This window comes from Pteronotus mesoamericanus, unplaced genomic scaffold, assembly GCF_021234165.1.
Source record: "Pteronotus mesoamericanus isolate MK-2021 breed Mesoamerican mustached bat unplaced genomic scaffold, CSHL_Meso_final contig_42, whole genome shotgun sequence".
In the NCBI taxonomy this organism is placed as follows: Eukaryota; Metazoa; Chordata; class Mammalia; order Chiroptera; family Mormoopidae; genus Pteronotus; species Pteronotus mesoamericanus.
Genome location: NW_026555157.1, coordinates 15,207,478 through 15,228,519, shown reverse-complemented (window position 1 = coordinate 15,228,519; position 21,042 = coordinate 15,207,478). Strand labels below are relative to the sequence as shown.

At 33.9% G+C, this 21,042-nt stretch overlaps 1 protein-coding gene across 3 annotated transcripts in view; it reads left to right on the top strand.

The window, feature by feature from the left end:
• Positions 1–21,042, top strand: part of SENP7 (SUMO specific peptidase 7) — a 133,479-nt gene that overhangs the window by 59,181 nt on the left and 53,256 nt on the right. For 2 of the 3 annotated variants that reach the window (XM_054577392.1, XM_054577391.1), the window contains one exon: positions 4,953–5,147. The exons of the other annotated variant lie outside the window; for it this stretch is intronic. In XM_054577392.1, coding sequence (XP_054433367.1) covers positions 4,953–5,147 — 195 coding nt within the window. The remainder of the gene's footprint in view (positions 1–4,952; positions 5,148–21,042) is intronic. 3 annotated transcript variants of the gene reach the window in all.

The following is a 21,042-nucleotide window of genomic DNA, read 5'->3' as shown; positions in this document are numbered from 1 at the left end:
TGATTTAGAAACTATGTTTTGAGTTATATCATCTGGGATAAGAATGGATATATGAAAACCTTATTGAAACATCACATAGCACAGTTTTAGAAAAGCATTCATGTAAATTATAACAAAGTGAAAATTAAATTAGTATTGTAATTCTTAAAAAAAATTTTATTTATTGATTTTGAGAGAGAGAAAGAGAGAAACATCGATTGGTTGTTCCACTTATTTATGTATTTGTTGGTTGATTCTTGTATGTGTCCTGACTGGAGATTGATCGAGCAACACTGGCGTATTGGGAAGATGCTCTAACCAACTGAGCTTCTTGACCAGGACTATTGTAATTTTTTTTTTTGATTTTTATATTATAGCTTTATTTCCAGATATAATTTTGTTATCTGTCAACAAGGGTTCCATTTCTTGAAAAGTTTGCTGTTGACCTGAAGTTTATATTAATAGCTCTTACCAGTTTTTAAAAGTTCTCCCCCGTTTATTCAGGTATTTGAATCTTACATTCACCTTGCTACTTATGCAGGGAAGGAATTGACAATTTGTAATTGAGAAAATTAAGAATCAGAGAGAATAACCATGCAGAGACACAATCAATAAATGGCATTACTTTTCAGACCAGTATACTTTCTGCTTTATCTCACTGCATTACACAATTTGTTCCTGCTTTAGTTTAACATATTTTTAAGTGTGATTTCAAAATATTATTACAGTTACACAAATTCCATTTTATTTTATCAATACTACTTACATACTTGGGAAAAAATTGGATAGATTGTGTGAAATTACAATTTTCAGTCCTTTTATATTGAGATAGCATGAGAAATGAAGTATATACCTTCATATATTTCTTTTAAAAATTCAGAACCTCTTGAAATGCCAGCTATCCCTGGAATTTCTGTTGCAGTGCTAATTTATATAATTGTATACCAGATAACAGCTTTGGTATTTTGAACTTAGTTATCATTTTATAGATTTATATTCTGTAAGACTGTCACACGAAGCTCTCTGTTTCTTCAGGGTACTCAAATTGGATAACTTGCCAGTAGTCAATGAATGATGATTGGCCCATGGCCCTGTGTGTTGAACAGTTGGGCGTGTTGTAGGAATTGCCAACTATTTTTTTAGCTATTTATCTGATAGCATATTTTCATTAAGATTGCAGAACAAGATAAATTATGACAATTATGCACTATTTGTAAAAGGGTAATTTATAACTTTGAGCAAGGCATCACTAATAGGAAAATTGAAATGAGTTTCCATTTATTGTGTTCTTATGATGTGCCAGGATTGGTGCTAACCGCTACATCTATTATTTCATTTTATCTTAACTTTGTCAGGTAGATATTGTTCTCTGCTTTTTAGAGATGATATCAGTGCTAGAAGGCATAAATTAAGGTAAGTAATTTAAGGTATATAAAGTCATTAGATGCTGAATCAGAACCTGACCCTATGTCTGACTCTAGAACCCTTGCTCTTAATTCTTGTGCCATACTCTTTTTCACTCAAATGAACTTTAATTTCTTTTCTATAAGTAAGTAGGAATTGGACTTTATTATGTATTTTATATGATATCTTTTTCATTAACCTTTACATATCCTACTTATTCTTTAAATTTTTCTTTATGGAATTGATTCACCTCATAAATTGAGTGCTTTTTAATTGAAAGGTATACCGTGGTAGACATGCTGAGATAGCTTTTTGAACCTTCTGATAGCCTCAAAGGTGTATAATCTTTTCAAATGGTTTTAAGGTGAATTTTGAAATTTTTCTTTTCTAGGAAAGACTTTTAGCTATTTGTTTAGCTTAAAAGGCGTCATTTATACTCTAAAGTTCTTTTTTCCTATCTCTTCTTTGCTTTTTCTTCCTTTGAAATCTAGTGGCAAAGCAAATCATACAACGATAGGATGATCATTTATTAGAAGAGAATCCTAATCTTTAAAAACTTTCCCTTTCCTTGCTGATATTTGTACTTTTTTTGCTGTTGTTGATTCTCTTTAACATTTTGTATAGGACTAATCTTCTATGGAGAATATCTTCCCTGTTTGTAGAGACAGCATTTTTTAGGGACTCAATGTTTTAAAACATTTAAACATATTATGTAGTCAGACATTTAAAAGAGATACTAAATGATAGCTGACATTTCTTTGATGCATTTCCTTATATGCCCCAAACTTTCTCTTTACTTAAATATTAGTTTCTGGATTTTCTTATAAGACAGATTTTAGAATTTGGTAATAATAAGGGACTGTAAAGATACAATTCTTAAAATGAATGACCAATTTAGTATATAAGATTCTCTCATTTCTTAAAGTACAATTTTATTTATACTATAATATTTATCCAGAAAGGCTAGTTCTAACCTGAATAAAGTGTTCTGTGCTAATATTCCTGTATTTTTCCTAAAGTATTGAGGACCACAGTTGAATTTTCTTTAACAATATTCATAGCAATTTCTAGTGTGAGGTCAGATAAATCTTGAAACTCCTTCCTGGGCCTGTATTGTCCCTCATCCCATTTTAAGTCCAGGAGTTTAGGAAAGGTTCTGTCAGGGATCAGAAATACAAAACAGACAATAGTAAATAGGATCCTTAGAGATAAAAATTATGCAGGGAGGTAGAGAAATATCTCTGCCCTCCTCTCTTCACAATTAGTGGTTGTATTGGTTTGGCCAAAAAGTATGTTTGTTTTTTTTTTTGTAAAATAACAGATATTTTTCATTTTCACTAATAACTGTATTGATTTGGATGAGTGTGTTGGCTATCTCCTGCCTGGTATAGTATAGATTGTTCTCAGTTAATGTCTCAATTTGTTCACTGTCAACTTCAGCTGATCTGTCTGTCCATGAAGTGTTGTCCATCAAGAAATCTCCAGCTTGGAATCTCACTGGCCACTTTTGACACATTTGATCAGTCACAGCACCTCCTCCATACACTGTACATTCTTTTTGTGTGTTTCAGTTGTGTTTTTTACCTTTCTTGAAATAATAAAGCATAATACATCAATAATGTTGTGTATCTTCTTCCATCTTCAATATTAAAATGGCTACACAAAAATTCACCAATTTTGGTAAATTTTTTTTAAATGCACACTGATATGATTGCTTTCACAATACAGTCTAACGAAAATTGTTTCAAATGAAGTTAAGGAAAGACAACTAAGTGCTACTAGAGCCATCATATGGGAAAAAAACCAAATGAACTTTTTGGCCAACCCAGTATTAGAAGACAGACTTCCTTTCCCTTTTTTCTTCACTTAAACTCTGAGTTCAGGAAGTTGTACCGGGTCAGGCAAAAGTAGGTTTACAGTTGTTTGTATGGAGAAAGTCATGCAGGTTATGATTATTACAATAGCTTTATTAACTCAGTGTTTTGTGTACTCACAACTATAAACCTAGTTTTGCTCTACCGTGTATATACTATACTTTTTTTTGATCATTTGTACTACTTAATTTTTGCAGTGCATATTTTTTTTTGGTGGTAGTTGTGCTAGAAATAGATATTTTTTAAAGATTCCTTGAAGTATTAATAGAAAAGCTTAGTTATTTGGATCCTTTGGCACAGTGTAATAGAATAAAATTTAAAAAAACCAAATATAATAGGCCCAGATTATTCTAGTAGGAAGAGTTATTTATACATGAACAAGCATTTTAACTTTTCTGAGCTTCTTCATGTTTAAAATAAAAAGAAAATAAATTATTTTGAAGTTCTCCTCAGACCTGAAATTCTGTGCTGTCTGGAAGATCGCGAAAAGAACATAGTGCCTTTATGTAGCGAAAATAGAGTTCCTCTCTAAGTACTACAGCAAATATAATAAAGTGTAAGGAAGCTCACATTTTTCACTTAAACAAAAGTACTTTGACCTCTCTAAGTATTAATCTGTTGTCTCTCATAAGGGTCAGTAAAGTGCTGCTAATGACATGTTGGTAACAGTGATACAACTTATGCAGTAGTAGAAACTAAAAATTATAATAAAGTTGGCTTGGGCCAGTCAACTCAAGGCCAAATAGTAGCCTTGAGTACATCATTGTAATGTGGCAAAATATATCAATTGTTCATAATACAACTGGCTAACCAAGAAAAGATTATATTGTCCTCTTCTGTTTAAGAAAGCATCAGGCTTAAATACAGAGTACAGCACAAATAACACCCCCTTTTTATTACAAAATCATAAGCATGTAATTCTGTAACAGAACAATGTCACACTCAAGTACACCATATGATATTTTAGGTGAAATGTTCAAATTAAAACTATAAATTATTATACCCCCATTATCACCCTACGAACCACACTCAAGCAGGCCTCACTTCTGGATCCTGTAGTATATTTGATATGAACCCTGCCAATTTAAAAAGTTTGGAGCTTTAAAAATACACTTTAATTTTCTAAATATTTAATTTATTGACTGTTTCCTGATGGTATTATATAAGCCATATATATTACCATCAGTATATGTGCTGTTTTACTTATGGAAATCTGTCACTACCATAGTTGCAATCTGAATGAAGTCTTTTTTGTTGGATTTAGCTTTTGTCATTTGCCAATTGCAGGTATATAATTACTTATTAAGGACCCTTATGTTGAATGAGAAGAATAATGATTTCTTGAATCGGTTTATAGTAATCTGTGTTGTTAATAATGACGGGAAAAGAGAAAGCATGTATTTTTTGAGAAAAATTGTTTAAAATTTTAAACACCCAATAGCAGCCATTATGACAATTAAAGCCATTGTAGTGGTAGGCTAATCTATGCCAATTGTTAAGACATGTGTACTTCTAGAAACAAACAAAAAGAGTGTTCATGCAAAATTTTTAGTTTTTACAGGTTGATTTCCAGGATGACATTGTTCTTAAAGCTCACTGTGCTAAGATGAAAATGTTTGAAAATTCAGCTTCCTAGAATATATTTTTAAATTGCAGACTTGAGTACAGTACAGTGTTTGTTATTTTGTGTGACAGGATACCCAGAGTTATATTGACGAATGTCCTGGGAACGGAGTTAGGAAGAAAATACATAAAGACCTCTCCTGTAACTGAGGCCAGTTTGGGTGATACAGACAACTTGCAATCAGAGCAGCTTTCTTCAGCATCTGATGGCAGCCTAGAATCTTGTCAAAATCTAAATCCTCACAAGAGCTTCTTTTTATCTGAAAGGTATGTTTAGTTATAACTTTATTCAACATAAATACTATACTTATACTCATGAGCCTTCTTCTTTTCTTCCCCCACAGATACGTTATTGCTAAATATAAGGCAAATGTGCTCTGATGGCTAGTATGACTTTTCTTTCCTGGTGGCTAGAATGGGTGTTGGAACCAACAGTCCATGCATGGCTGCTAATCAGTTTCAAAAATTACTGGTCTCTTTACTTGTGATTTGGGAAAATGAATGCAGACTCTTAATGAAAATTTAGTTACTCATTTCAGTGTTTCAGTTAATTTGTCTGGTATAATTGAAATCTATTCCCCAGACATCTGTCTATTCACTCTTCCTTCTCTGTCCTATTCATCTGTCTAGCTGGTGGGCTGTCTGTCTGTTTATCCATCCATCCCTGCCCCCCGCCCCCCACCGCCTCTGGCATCTTGTCTTATTTACTGTTTTTATATCCAGATTCTAGAATTGTGCTTGGCACTTAGTAAATATTTTTGAATAAATGGCCGAATGCATTGATCACAGAAATGGTTTGAGATAGCTAAATTATACTAATAAGTGTGGCTACTGTGCCAATAAGAGAAATGGAAATTTGAAGTTGCTTTTGTTTTAAGTTCTAGAATAGTGAGGGTTATAAATAAGAAAGAAATTGTGGGAAAAAGTTAGGGGATGTCAGTAAATACTAATACTTAACTTTCATTTTATCTTGAACTTCTCTATTTAATTTTCTGCTTTTAGCTAGTACAATAAATGGTTTTGATTTGAATGAAAAATTTTTGAGCTAGTGTTCCCCCATCCCCCGGAACCATCCGAAGGTACCTTCTTGTTTATATTTCTCATGTAAGACTGATTACACTAAACAGTATTTATAGTTGCCCCTTTAAAATTCTTATATTTTTCTTACATTTTCTTATATTTCTTACATTTTCTAACATTTTATTTTTACAAAGTCTTTATTTCTTTTGAACTTAAAAAGTTTATGCATTTTGTTCCTTTTGGAAGATGTATTATGTTTTCACCTAGGTTCTACTTAGTGAATTATCAATGACAATTTTAACTTTCGTTGGAAAAAAAAGCATCTCAGTTGCATTATCACATTACTAATAAATTTAATGTATGATAAGAGATTTTTAGAAGTTCATTTATTATTTTGTACTCTAGGTGCTTATTTCCACCATAAGATTCTTAAGGAAAGATAGCATGTCTTATTTGCATTTATACCCATTAGTTAGCTCAACATATTTTGAATTTTTTGTGCATTTGGGTTAATCTTTATGCATTCAGCTTTGATCTTTGATTTCCTGAGTTGTAAAAACAAATAATTTTGAATGACTTTTTGTGCTCCAGAAGATTATTATCTTTTTAAAATTTCATATGTGAGAATTCTTTGTGTACATAAAATATATAAACAAGACTGTTATTACTGAAGGCTATATAAGACTTATGTCATTTGAATTCCGTGGTAACAGTACATCATAAGTAATTACTTAGGTAAGTAATCATAATACTTGTGATGTACTGTTACCATGGAATTCAAATGACATCAATGCACATTCATGCTATTATGAAAAATAGCACTAATTGTGAGGATTCTACGAAGCTATCATAATAAATCTGTACTTTTAGGCTTTATACCAGTTGGGGCTAAGGTTTAATAATAATAGGTCTAAAATTTCTGGCTGTTCATAAAATCTATTCAGTAAGAGCTCTAGTTCTTCTCAGGTTTTTTCTAAATAGTTATGGTCAACAAAAATTTGCTCCCATTGCTTCCATCAAGCTAATGTCAGTAGGAGTCCTCAATATGGGCTGGAGAGAGGAGAAACTTCATTCAAGCAAACAATTTGCAAACTGGGAAAAGGCAGCTGCATGTTGGAAACCAAAGTGGGCTCCACTGAGACAAAGAGGAAGCTACCCTCGTTTCTGATTGGTCCATTCTTTATGTAAATGAGGAATTTAAATAGCAAAGTTATGATTGGTCCTAGTAGCATGGTCCTGATTGGTTGGATTGGTCATTATGGAGTAGCTCTTATTGGTCACCATAGATTATCTATGCAAATAAGGATATGGCTGCACACTTCTGATTGGGCAGGGCAGGGCAGGTCTTAGTTCATTGCAAGATGATAACAGGAACTCCTTTATAAAGGTTGATTCAGGTGGCAGGAGCACAGTGCAGGAAGCTGAAGGTTCAGTCTATCGCTTCTTCCTGAAATGCAATGTGCTTGAGAGGCTTCTGTCAGCAATGGCTGCTAGACTCCGGTTATGAATTTGTGCCCAGTTAACCATGAAGGGTCCTTCTTGGCAGATATATTTATTCCTTCTCAAGGTTTACCTTATGAAATTTTCAGGTAGTATTTGATGTGGCCTCTGAAAATTCATTCTGTTGAGGGTGCTTTTCTTTGATTCTTGCATTTGGAAATGTGTAGACTTTGGAGATAGACCCCTGGATTCACCTCCTAGCAGTACTCCTAACAAGCTGACTTACCTTGGGCAAGGTACTTATTCTGTCTTTAAAACAGAGATAATCACATTTGCAGGATTATTGTGCAGACTTAAAGAGATAAGGTATGTACATTCCCTAATATAATTTCTATAACTTAGTATGTGATTAATAAGTGATAGTCATTATTTTTCTCTGTTACCACTGTTGATATCCATCGTGCCATTCAGGGCTGTTGTAATTGATACTACTGAAATCTGTGTTGAGCATGACAGTGCTTTATTCTGAGATTATTGCTACCTTTGTTGCTATTGTCAGTGCTGCCCAGGTAACTGTCACAGCTATGCTAGTATTACCTTTTAGTTTAAAGAGGAGGTCTGCACTCCTTAAACCAAGTTTTAGATCTCTTCTTCCTTAAAATGAGTTTATTTTGTGGAGAAATCAGAGTGCCCTGTGGAAATAAATTGCAAGTATGTGTATGAACATACCATCACTTCAGTTGATGTGTCATATTAGAACTGAAAAATATTATGAGCACAGGATAGGCTTGAGAATGGGACTTTTGTAACCAACTTCATGTCACCCTGCCTGTCTCAAAATCAGGAAGAATAACTTAAAATTATTTAGATCTTCTCAAAAGGAGATTTGATGTTCTGACATCATTGTTATTCTGTTACTGTAGAAAATTATGATTAATATACCAACTCTTGTTACAAAGATATAATGTCAAGGATTCACTAAATATTGGTGGGTTGAAGAATGGGGACTATGACTGTGAAAATTGAGGAGGTTTCTTCTAGAAACTGTGCCCCTGATGATGCATGTGGGAAAATGATATAAAGGCTAAAAATCTTACTTATCCTTAGTCTTATCTTTAGTGTTTGGGACTGTTGTTACTGACTCTGACGACCTGAATGGAATTATGTGCAAAAAAATATTTTACTAAATTTATTGGGGTGACATTGGTTAATAAGATTATATAAGTTACAGGTGTACAATATTGTATCAACAGTACATCGATTGTGCTCCTGGGTAGGAGACTCCAGTGGACATCACATCAGGCATGATGTGCAAGTCAGACGGAGGCCCAAAAACTTATGTTTCATGCCAAAAGTGAAAGAATAATAGAAAATACCAAGAATGAGTAGGAAATTTAAAATGGTCTTTCTGAAGTAGCATATTTACTTTTTTCTAGATGAAAATTTATTATTTTAACATATACATATTTATTAAGCATTATATTACTCTCTTATCAACTTCTAATTAGTATTTATTGTCTTTACTATGATAATTGCAGTGTGATAGATACCCTACCTTTATTAACTTATTTAGTAAAGGCTTGAATTGCAGCTCAGGCAATTTGGTTAACTTCTTTCTGTGTGCCTCAGTTTTCTCTCATCTGTAAAATAAGGTAATACTAGGTATGGTGAGGTATAAATGAGGAGATCAGCTTTTCTCTCTTTTTTTTAAGGATTTTATTTATTTACTTTTTAGAGAGAGGGGGAAGGAAAAGGAAAGGGAGAGAAACAGCAATGTGCAAGAGATGCATCAATTGATTGCCTTTCACACACCCACTACTGGGAACCTGGCCTGCAACCCAGGCATGTGCCCTAATGGAATCGAACAGGTGACCCTTTGGCTCACAGGCCAGTGCTCAATCCAGTGAGCCACACCAGCCAGTGCAGCTTTTCTCTTTTAACCTGATAACTTTTCACATCAATAAATAGGGCTCTATTTTTATTTTTTTTACATACCTATACTTCCTTATGAGTGGACATTTAGGATATTTTTCATTTTTTGTCTATGTAACACAGCTACAGTAAATCGATTATAGATATGTGTTTGTGTATTTATTCATAGAACTCCTTGTAGTGCCATTCTCTTGTATTTTAATGAGAAGTTAGGTATTATTAAAATTTTTTGATAATTTGGCAAAAATAAATAAATTGTTTTCATTGCAATTTATTTTTAGTGAAGATGAATTTTGTATTTTTTATGTGAATTTTCTCTTTAGTTTTCATATGTATTGGGGTCTTACATATATTTCTTACTGATTTGTAAGAATTCTTATTAAAGGTATTAACTCTTCATTATATGTGTTGCAATTTTTTTTCATGTTTCCTATGTGTAATTTTACTTTGTAGTATCTTTTGTAGTATATAAATTAAAAATTTTATTTTGTAAAGTCTGTCCGTGTTTGACACCTGTGTTTTCGTTTATCCTTGGAAAGACCTCCTCAACCCCAAGTATAGAAATAGGTCAGTCAGGTACAGTTTTAATTTTTGATACTTTATATGAGGTATCAGATCCAGAACAACAGTCTGGAGATTACTTTTCTAATTGAAGTTCTAATTCCATTTTGCCTTTCTGTAGTCTCATTTAAATGTCTTTGGATACTTGGGTTGTTTCCATCTTTTGGCTATTGTGAATAACATTATTATGAAATTGGTGTATAAGTATTTGTGTCTCTGCTTTCAGTTGTTTTGAGTGTATACTCAAAAGTGGAATTGCTGGATTATATGGTAATTTTATTATTAATTTTTGAGGAACTACTATACTGTTTTCAATAGCAGCTGCACCATTTTACATTGCCACCAACAGTGCACAAGAGTCCCATTCTCTCAACATCCTTGTCATCACTTGTTATTTTCTGTTTTTGCATAAGAGCATCCTAATAGATATGAAGTGATATATCATTATGGTTTTGATATGGATTTCCCTAATGGTTAATGATGTTGAACATCTTTTCATATACTTATTGACCATTCATATATCTTTGGAGAAATATCTATTCATGTCCTTTGCCCATTGATGAATCAGGTTTGTGTGTTTTTTTTAAAAATAATTTTAGGAGATCTCAGTATATTGGCTATATTAATATCTTATCAGAAATTTGCAAATTTTTTCTCCCATTTTGTGCTACCCGTTTATTGATATTGACCTTTGATATAAAAAAGTTTTAATTTTGATGAAGTCCAGTTGTTTATTTTTCTGTGGTTGCCTATGCATTTGATGTCATATCCAAAAAATTATTGCCAAATTCAATGTCATAAAGATTTTCCTCTGTTCTAAGAGTTTTATAGTTTAGCTCTTTGATCCATTTTGTGTGAACTTTTGTATGAACTTTTGTATAATAGTGTTTGTGAGTGTCCCACATCATTCTTTTGCCTGTGGATATCCAGTTTTCCCAGTAGCATTTATTGAGAAAGCTGTTCTTTCCCAGTTGAATGGTCTTGGCACCCATGTAGAAAATCATATAAGCATATACGTGAGGGGTTATTTTTGGGCTTTCTAACTATTCCATTCATCTATATGACTACCTTTATGCCAATACCATGCTGGTTAGATTATTGCAACTTTGTACTAAGTTGAGAAATAAGTGAGTGTGAGACTTCCAAATTTGTTCTTTTTAAAGATTATTTTGGCTATTGACTCCCTTAAGTTTCTGTATAAATGTTAGGATGGGTTTTTCTTTCTTTTCTATTTTTCAAATAATTAAAAAATTTCCAATTAGAGTTGACATACAATATTATTTTAATTTTAGGTATATGACATGGTGATTAGACATTTCTACAACTTATGAAGTGATCACAATAAATCTAGCATCCATCTGAAATCATACATAGTTATTACACTATTATTAATGGTGTTACCGATACTGTAGTTTACATCCCTGTGACTGTTTTCATAACTGGCAATTTGTACATCTTAATCTGTTCTTCATTTCACCTTTCCTTCTAACTCCCATCCCTTCTGACAGTCAGAATGTTCTCTGTATCTGTGAGTTTGTTTCTGTTTTATTTGTTTACCTTGATTTTTTAGGTTCCACATATAAGTGAAATCATACAATACTTGTCTTTTTCTAACTTATGGGGTCCATCTGTGTTTTTGCATGTTGCAAGATTTCGTTCTTTATTATGGCTGAGTACTCTTCCTCTGTGTGTGTGTGTGTGTGTGTGTGTGTGTGTGTGTGTAAACTTCCTCTTTATTCATTTGTCTATCAGTGGACAGTTAGGCTGTTTCCATATCTTGGCTATTGTAAATAATGCTGCAGTGAACATAAGGGTGCATATATATTTCAAATTAGTGTTTTGGTTTTCTTTGGATAAATATCTAGAAGTGTAATTGCTGGGTCCTTCTTTGTTTCTTGTATTAGCCTTTGTTCTAAAGTCTATTTTGTCTGATGTAAGTATTGTTACCCCAGCCTTTTTTCTAGTTCGATTTGCATGAGGTATCTTTTTCCACCCCTTTCTTTTCAGTCTGTATGTGTTTTTTGATCTGAAATGGGTCTCTTAGGCATCGTGTGTAGGGGTGGTGTTTTATTATTCATTCAGCCACCCTATGTCTTTTGATTAGAGCATTTAATCCATTTCATTTAATGTAATTATTGATACACATGTAGTTATTGTGATTTTATTCATGTTTTTGTTCTTAAAGAAATCTGTTTACGATTCTTGTAATACTGGTTTGGTGGTAGAAAACTCCTTCAGCCTTTTCTTGTGTGGAACGCTCTTTATCCGTCCTTTGATTCTAAATTATAGCCTTGCTGAGTAGAATAATTTTGGATGTAGGTCCTTTCTTTTATCACTTCGAATATTTTGTGCCAATCCCTTCTGGCCTGCAAAGTTTCTGTTAAATATTATGGGAGCTCCTTTGTAGGTAGCTAGCTGCTTTTCTTTTGCTGCTTTTTAAAGATTCTCTCTTTGTCTCTAAACTTTGGCATTTTAATTATGTTATGTCTTCATGTGGGCCTCTTTGGGTTCCTCTTATTTGGGACTCTGAACTTTCTGGACTTGAATGTCTGCTTCCTTTGCCAGGCTGGAGAAGTTTTCCATCATTTTTTCTTCAAATAGTTTTTCAATTCCTTTCTCTCTTCTCCTTTTGGTACCCCTGTGAGTGAATGTTGTTATACTAGATGTTGTCCCAGAGGACGTTTAAACTATCATTTTTTTGTATTTTTTTTTTTCTGTTTTGATTGGGTGTTTTCTGCTTGTCTAACCTGTTAATCTCTGCTTATCTAATCTGTTATCAGTTGTTGTATTCTTCATTTCTGATGGGCTCTTTTTTATTTTTTGTCTCTATTTTTATGTTTCCTATTTCTTTGTTAAAATTCTCATCCACTCTTCCCCTAAGTTCGTTGAGCATCCTTATAACCAGTGTTTTGAATTCTGCATGTGGTAGATTGCTTGTCTCAATTTCATTTAGTTCTTTTTCCAGAGTTTTGTTCTGTCTTGTATTTGGAGCATGTTTATTTGTCTCCCTATTTTGGCTGCCTCTTTGTTTTTGTTTCTCTGTATTAGGTAGATTTGCTATGTCTCCTGGTTGTGGTAGAGTAGCCTTATATAGTAGGTCCTCTGATGAAACCCAATGGCACAGTCTCCCTGTTCACTTGAGCTGGGTGCTTCTGGCAGGTCTCTTTTGTGGGTTGTGTGTGCCCTCGTGCTGTCGTTGAGACTTTATTGCTGTTAGCATGTCACTGGGTGGGATTGACCCTCAGGCTGATTGGTTGTGAGGAATGACTGTGACTACAGCAGACAAAATGTTGTGCAGGGGCTAACTCCATGGAGCAGAACTTACTTTACCAGGGTTCTGGTGCTTGCTGAGTCTGCCCTTTGGGACTGTCATATGTGGTGACATATAGGGGATGCTCCAGTGTGGTCTGAAGCTGGACACTGTTTATGTTGGTCTGGGGCCTCTTTGGAGGGATTGTGATGCAGAACAAAGTCAGTTGCTACCTGTGCGCGGCCCAGGGTCACCTGGTAGGAGCCGCAAAGTGATCTTTGGTTGGTAGCTGCTTGTGTTAGGCTTGGAGGTGGTTGGCAGAAGCTAAGCTACGAACCTAGGCTGGCTGCCACTAGAGCAAGGCTTGGAGTCTCTTAGCGAGAGGTACAATGTATGGCAAGTTCGGATGCTGCTTGTTTGGAGTTTGCGAACCTTTGAGAGATTTTAGGAAAGTTTGCATTATCAGGCAGAGATGGGCTATTTGTATGGAAAAGCCACTGGAGGCAGCTTGGGTGGTTCCGAAGGTTGGGTGTGGCTGGGTCTTAGGGAATTACCATGGTGGAGTGAGCTTTGTTACCCAGATTGATGGAGACTCAACTTGGCTTTAACATGCACCTGCAGGCTAGGTGAGGGAATGGCACCTGGCAGCACCTCTTTCTAGGATGGAGCTGTTTCTCCAGCCCTTGCCCTGAAGCTGTACAATCTGTTTCTTCCCAGTATGTCCCTGGTGCTTTTTGAGCTGCTGCCCTAGTCCTGGAGCTCAGAGTAGGTGGGTCTTTCAACAAGTAAGTCCATGTGTGAACTCTTTAAGGGGAAGGTCTGGGACTTTATAAGCCCTTTGTCTCACTCAGCTGCAACCCTCATTGGTTTTCACAGGCAGATGTTACTGGAACTCCTCCTCCCACCATTGGTACCCTGGGCTGGGGAGGTTGGTGTGGGGATGGGATTCCTTGCTCCTCAGAGGAGCCTTCTGTGCCAAGATATTCTTTGTGTGGATGTGGGCCCAGCCTGTTTTGCATATCCCCCTCTTCTCCCAGTTTCCATGTGGTGGCTTCTTTATATCCTTATTTATAAAAGTTCTATTCAATCAATCTTTAGGTGGTTCTGTAATTTAATTGTAATTTTGCTGTTGTCACGCGAGGAAGCCAGCACAGCATTTCTGTACTTCACCATCATGACCAGAAGTCTCTAGGTTTTTCTTTCTGCAAAAAAGATCATTGCAATTTTGATAACAATGCACTTTATCTGCCCTGGCTGGTGTGGCTCAATGGATTGAGACCTGGCCTGTGAACAGAAGGGTCGCCTGTGCAATTCCCAGTCAGGGCAAATGCCTGGGTTGTGGGCTCAACCCACATGCCAGTAGGGGGCGCATAAGAGGCAACCACACATTGATGTTTCTCTCCTCCTCTTTCTCCCTTCCTTCCCCTCTGTCTAAAAATAAAATAAATAAAATCTTTAAACAACAACAAAAAAGAATGCACTGAATCTATAGATTGCTTTGGTTGGTATTGACATCTTAACGATATTGAGTCTTCCAGTCCAAGATCATGGAATGTGTTTCCATGTATTAATGTCTTCTCTAGTTTCTTCCAGGCATGTTTTGTAACTTTTATTTTACAAGTCTTTTGCCTCCTTGGTTAAGTTAATGGCTGAATTTTTAATTCTTATTGAAGCTGTTGTAAATGGAATTGTTTTCTAAATTTCTTTTTTTCATTTTATAATTCTTAACAGGTTTTTTTTTGTGCGTAATCTTAGAGTGTCATATCATATCTGTGAATACAGATTATTTCTTCTCTTTCGGTTTTAATGCTTTTTATTTCTTTTTTCTTGCATAATTGCTCTGTCTAGAACTTTCAGTATTATGCTGACCAGAAGTGGTGAAAGTGGACATCTTTGTCTTAATCCTGATCTTAGTGGAAAAGCTTTTAGTCTTTCAGTAGTTGTTATATTCACTGTGTGTTGTTGTTGTTGTTTTTTTTTGTATGTGGCTTTTATTATATGGAGGTAGTTTCCTTCTATTACTAGATTGTTGATTTTTTTGTTGTTGTTGTCGTCAGGAAAGGGTGTTGAATTTTGTCAAGTGCTTTTTCTGTTTAATTGAGATGACCATGTCGTTTTCCTCTTTATTTTTGTTCATGTGGTGTCTTACATTGATAGATTTTTATGTTGAACCATCCTTGCATTCCAACAATAAATCCATCTGGTTATGCGGTATAGCCATAATGAGATGTTGAATTTTGCTTGGAGTATTTTGTTGAGGATTTTTGTATCAGTGTTCAGAAGAGATACTGGTCTGTATCTTTTTGTGTCTTTTTCGGACTTTGGTATCAGAGCAGTGTTGGCCTCATAGAATGAGATGGGAAATATGTTATCCTCTTCAATTTTTTGGAAGGGTTTGGTATAATTCACCAGCTGAAGCTATTAGATCCAGGGCTTTCCTCTGTTTTGCTTTGTTTTCCTCTGGTATGCTTTTGGTTACCGACTCAGTGTCCTTAACTACTTAGTGTATCTAGTCACATTTTTTTATTTCTTTCTCATTCAGCATTGGTAGATTTTGTGTTAATAGGAATTTTCCCATTTCATTGTTATCCCATTTATTGGCATATAGTTATTCATTACATTCTTTCATAATCCTTTTTATTTCTGTAAGATTCATAGTAAGATTTCACTTCTGATTATATTAATTTGAATCTTAGTTCATCTAGCTAAAGGTTTTTCAATTTTGTTCTTTTTGAAGAACTCACTTTTGGTTTTTATTGATCATTTTTTTCTGTTCCTTTTTTTTTTAAATCACTGCTCTAATCTTGATTATTTCCTTTCCTCTCCTACCATTGAATTTAATTTCTTCTTCTATTTCTAGTTTCTTAAGTTATAAATTAAGTTGCTGATTTGAGCTATTTTTTTATTTTTAATGTAAATATTTACATTTATCTCTCCCATAGCACTGAGTTTGCTCTGTCCCATAGTTTGGATATGTTTTTATTCTCATTTATCCCTTTTATTTGTGATTTATTTTTAGACTCATTTGTTGTTTAGGAGTGTGTTATTTAATTTGCACAAATGTGAATTTTCAGTTTTCCTTGCATTATCGATTTCTAACTTTATCTTCTCTGGTCATAGAAGATGTTCTGTATGTTACTCATTTTTCTAAATATATTGAGACTTAATTTGTTGTCTACAGCATTGTCTGTCCTGGAGAATGTCTAATTTGCACTTGAAAGAGAAGATTGTGTACTCTGTTGTTGGGTGGAGTGTTCTGTTTATATCTGTTAGATTTAGTTGCTGTATTGTGTTATGTCTTTTAATTCTTTACTTCAGTCATGTTGTTGTTCTGTTTGTTGTTGAGACTGGAGTATCGAAGTTTCCAACTATTATTGTAGAACTATTTCTCTCAATAGCTGTCAATTTTTGCCTCATATATTTTGATCATTTAATTAGGTGTGTAAATGTTCATGCAGTTGACCCTAGAACAACAAATTTCAAATCCACAGGTCCATTATATGTGGTTTTCTTTTTTTCAGTAAATGTATAGTTGGTCCTCTTTACCTCTAGGTTTCATATATACAGTATTTTCGATCTGTGTTTGATGATCTGCAGATTCAGAGGGCTGACTGTGTGCATCATTCTGTGCTATCTTATATAAGGGTTTTGAGCATTTATGGATTTTAGCATTCACAGTGAGTCCTGGACCAATCCCTTGTGGATACCGAGGGGCAACTGTAGTTTAGTTTTGGGGGAGTTAAAAGTTATATGCAGATTTTTGACTGCATGGGGTGTTGCTACTTTAAATCCAGTGTTGTTGAAGGATAAACTGTAATTTTTTAAATCATCTTGTTTTACTAATATCTAATGTCTTTGTCTGTTGTAAACTTTTTGATTTAAAGTCTGTTTTGTCTGGTATTAGTATAGCCATGCCTGTGCTCTTTTGACTGGTGTTTGCATAGAATACATTCTTCTGTCCTTTCGCTTTTAACCTGTTTGTGCCTTTGGATCTAAAGTGAGTTTCTATAGGCAGCTTAAAGTTGGATGATATTTTAAAAAATTTGTTCTGCCAACCTTTGCCTTTTGTTTGGAGAATTTAATTACATTGAAAGCAGTTTATAAGAAGTAACTTTTTTCTATCATTTTGATATGTTTTTCTCTATGTCTTATAGCATTTTTTTTTGCCCAGTATTTCCTGATTTCCTTGTTTTTTTTGTAGTGAAACTTTTTAATTCCCTCTACTTTCCTTTGTCCATATTCTATAGGTAATTTATTTGTGGTTATCATGGCGTTTACATTTAATAATTTAAAGTCAAACACTAATTTGAATTTATGGCAGCCTGATGTTAATAATGCTCAAAACTGTGCATCTGTACAGCTCTTTTCTCACCTCCTTTTAATTATTGATGTCACAAAATTATATTTTTATGCATTGTATATTCAAAAACATAGTGTAATAATTTTTAAAAATGCATAAATATTTTAAATCACATAGAAAACATAAAGGCAAATTACAAACTAAGTTATAGTAATACTAGCTTTTATAATTGTCCATGTATTTATCAGTATTTATTCTTTCATGTGGCTTCGAGTTACTGTCTAATTTCCTATCATTTCAACCTGAAGTGCTGTCTTTAGTATTTCCTGTAGGGCTGATCTAGTTGTAATGAACTCCCTCAGTTCTTGTTTATTTTGAAATGTCTTAAGTTTGTCCTCATATTTAAAGGACAGCTTCACCAGATGTAGGGTTTCTGGTTGAATATTTTCCTTCAGTACTTTGAATAAACAACCCAATGCTTTCTAGCTACTTTGCTTTTTGAAGAGAAATCTGCTTAAAAATCATATTGAGGATTCTTTTTATGTGACAAGTAGATTTTTCTTGGTGCTTTGAAGTGCCTCTCTTTGCCTTTGTCTTTCAAATAATTTGAACATAATATTTCTCAGTGTAGGCACATTGAATTTATTCTATCACTAGTGCCTTGAGGGTCTTGGATGTTTATATTTATATCATCAAATTTGGAATTTTTTTGGTGTTTATTTATTCAAATAATCTCTTCTGCCCATTTCTTCTCCTTCTGAATTCCAATAATGCATATATTGGTCTACTGTTTGATGTAACACAGATCAGTGCCTTAAAGGCACTGTTTACTTTTCTTAAGTTTTTTTCTTTGTGTTCCTCAGATTTGATAATTTCCATGGTCAGGTCTTCAAGATCTTTTTTTGTTGTTGTTGTTCACTCAAATTCTGTTTTGAATCCCTCTAATGAAATTTTAATTTGTTAGTGTATTTTTTAGCTTCAGAATTTCCTTTTGGTTTACTTACATTTTTGTCTCTATTAATATTTTCATTTTGTCATAAATAATTGTTTTGACTTTTTTCAAGACTTAGTTCAGCTCTTTGAGGATCTTTAAGACAATCATTTTAGGTCTTTTTCTATTGAGTCTGTCATCTAGATTTTTCTCAGGGACAGGTTCTTTGAATTGGCCATTCTTTCCCTTTTCTTTGTGTGCTTTGTAATTTTTTTTTGAACATTTTACATTTGAATCTTATATGGCAAATCTGGAAATAAGATTTCCCCCTTCCCCAGAGTTTCTTTCTTTTTTTTCCCCTTCGTTTCTTTCTATTGTTGTAACATGTCTGTTCCAGGGATGAGCCTGGTATATAAACAGAAGGTCTCAGGTTGTTTCTAAGTCTGTGTCTTTCCTTGGTCATTACTTTCTAAATATTGTTGTTTATGTGATTTCTTTTTAATGTCATAGTCTTTAAGTGTTTGGTTTCCAAAAGGAGAAAATGAAGAGGGGGGTTAGCTGCTAGCCCTTCAGATCTTCTGGAAGTCATTTTAGTTGGATGGAGAGAGTGTTGCTATGAGAATGATAGTTGTTGCAATAATGGCTGCCTGTCACTCTTCTGCTCACCCCAGATAAAAAACGGCAATCAGTGATCAGGGTACAGATTCCCAGTATTTAGAGGAACTTGTCAAGACTGCTCACCTTGTCCTTTGCAATCCCATGTAAACTGTTATAGGAACTTGGGCATAGCTGCTTGTTTTGGGTCTAGGGATGGGGGGTTTGTTGGCTTGTTGCTACCAATTTTAAGAGCTGAAATTGACCAAAATTAACTGCAATTTTTGTGGAACCCTTTGACTGGAAGTTGCAAGAGTAGACTATAGAATTCCAAATAGTTATATCAGACAGATTTTGCCATTGCTGTTGTCTCGGTGGGAATGATAGGTGCTCCCTAATTCATAATCATTCTGAGGTCATTTGGTATGTGTCTTACAGTTTAGTGTACAGGAATTTTAATTTACTTTTGGTATCTGATTTTTTTAGTGCTTTTATAAATGGTATTGTAAAAATTTCTGTGCTGTTAAACAGTTTTGACATGTAGTAATTACTGTATTTATAGTTTATTATAAAGGAATGCTTTAGGTTAATAATTTTGTATAGATTTTTATTTCAAAATTTTTACCCACTTAAATAATACCATAATGAGTTTTTTCCTTAATAATTATCATGGGAAAAAGTATTGTGTGTAAAGATTTAATAATTTCATGGCTATTTGAAATAGTACCATAATGGTTTCCCAATGATTTATATCAATTTATTTAAAAAATTTAATTAGTGAATTTTATTGTTAGATTACTGACAGAGAAAATTGTATTAACTTTAGGTACACAACATAATTTAATACAGGTATTAATTGGGAAATTATTAACACAATAAGTTTAATTAATATCCAGTACCATGCACAGTTGCAATTTTCTTGTAATGAGAACTTTTAAGATCTGTCTCGGTAACTTTCAAATATATAATACATTTATAATGGAAACTGGGGCCTTTGTACTATCTTTACATGTTTTGCTGCCTCTTGCCCCCTCCAGCTTTGGCAGCCACTAACCTATTGTCTACATCTAGGTGTTTTTTTTTAAGATTCCCACATATATCTGAGGTCATACAATATTTTTCTTTCTCTGTCTGACTTATTTCACTTAGCATCATGCCCTCAAGGTTGACCTATGTTACCACAATTGGCAGGATTTCTTTCTTTCTTTGGCTGGATAATATTCCATTGTGTATGTGTGTATCACATTTTATTTATCCATTCATCTGTTGATGGCCATTTAGTTTTTTTCTGTGTTTTATAAATAGTGCTGCAGTGAACACGGCAGAGTGTGCAGATATATTTTTGAGAAAGTGATTTCATTTCTTAAGAATAAATACCCAGTAATTGAATTGCTAAATGATATGGTAGTTTTATTTTTAATATTTTAAGGAACCTCCATACTATTTTCTGTAATGAATGCACTGACTTACATTTCTACCAACAGTGCACAAGGGTTCCCTTTTCTCTATATCCTTGCCAACGCTTGTTACTTCTGTTTTTTTTGATAATAGCCATTCTACCAGGTGTGATGTGATACCTCATTTTGCTTTTGCTTTGCATTCCTGTGATGATTAGTGATGTTGTCCAACTTTATGTCTTCTTTTGAAAAATGATTATACAGTTCTTCTGCCCATTTTTTAATTGGATTTTTTTTGCTACTGAATTGTACGAGTTCTCTACAAATTTTGAGTTTTAATTGCTTTCCAAATACATGATTTGCTGATATTTATCCCATTTTATACGTTGCCTTTTCATTTTGTTGATAGTTTCCTTTTCTGAAGACACACTTTTTAGTTTGATATATTGTTTACATTGCTTTTGTTGTCTTTGCTTTGATGTTAAATCCACAAATTATTGTTAAGACCAACATCAAGAAGCTTACCCTCATGTTTTCTTCTAGGATTTTTACAGTTTCAGGTCTCATGTTCGTGTCTTTAATCCATTTTGAGTTGATTTTTTTGTATAATTTAAGATATGGCTCCAGTTTTATTCTCTTTCATGTGGCTGTCCAGCTTTTCCAACAACATTTGTTTCCCTATTATATATTCTTTGCTCCTTTATCATAAGTTAGTTGACCATATATGTGTGGATTTT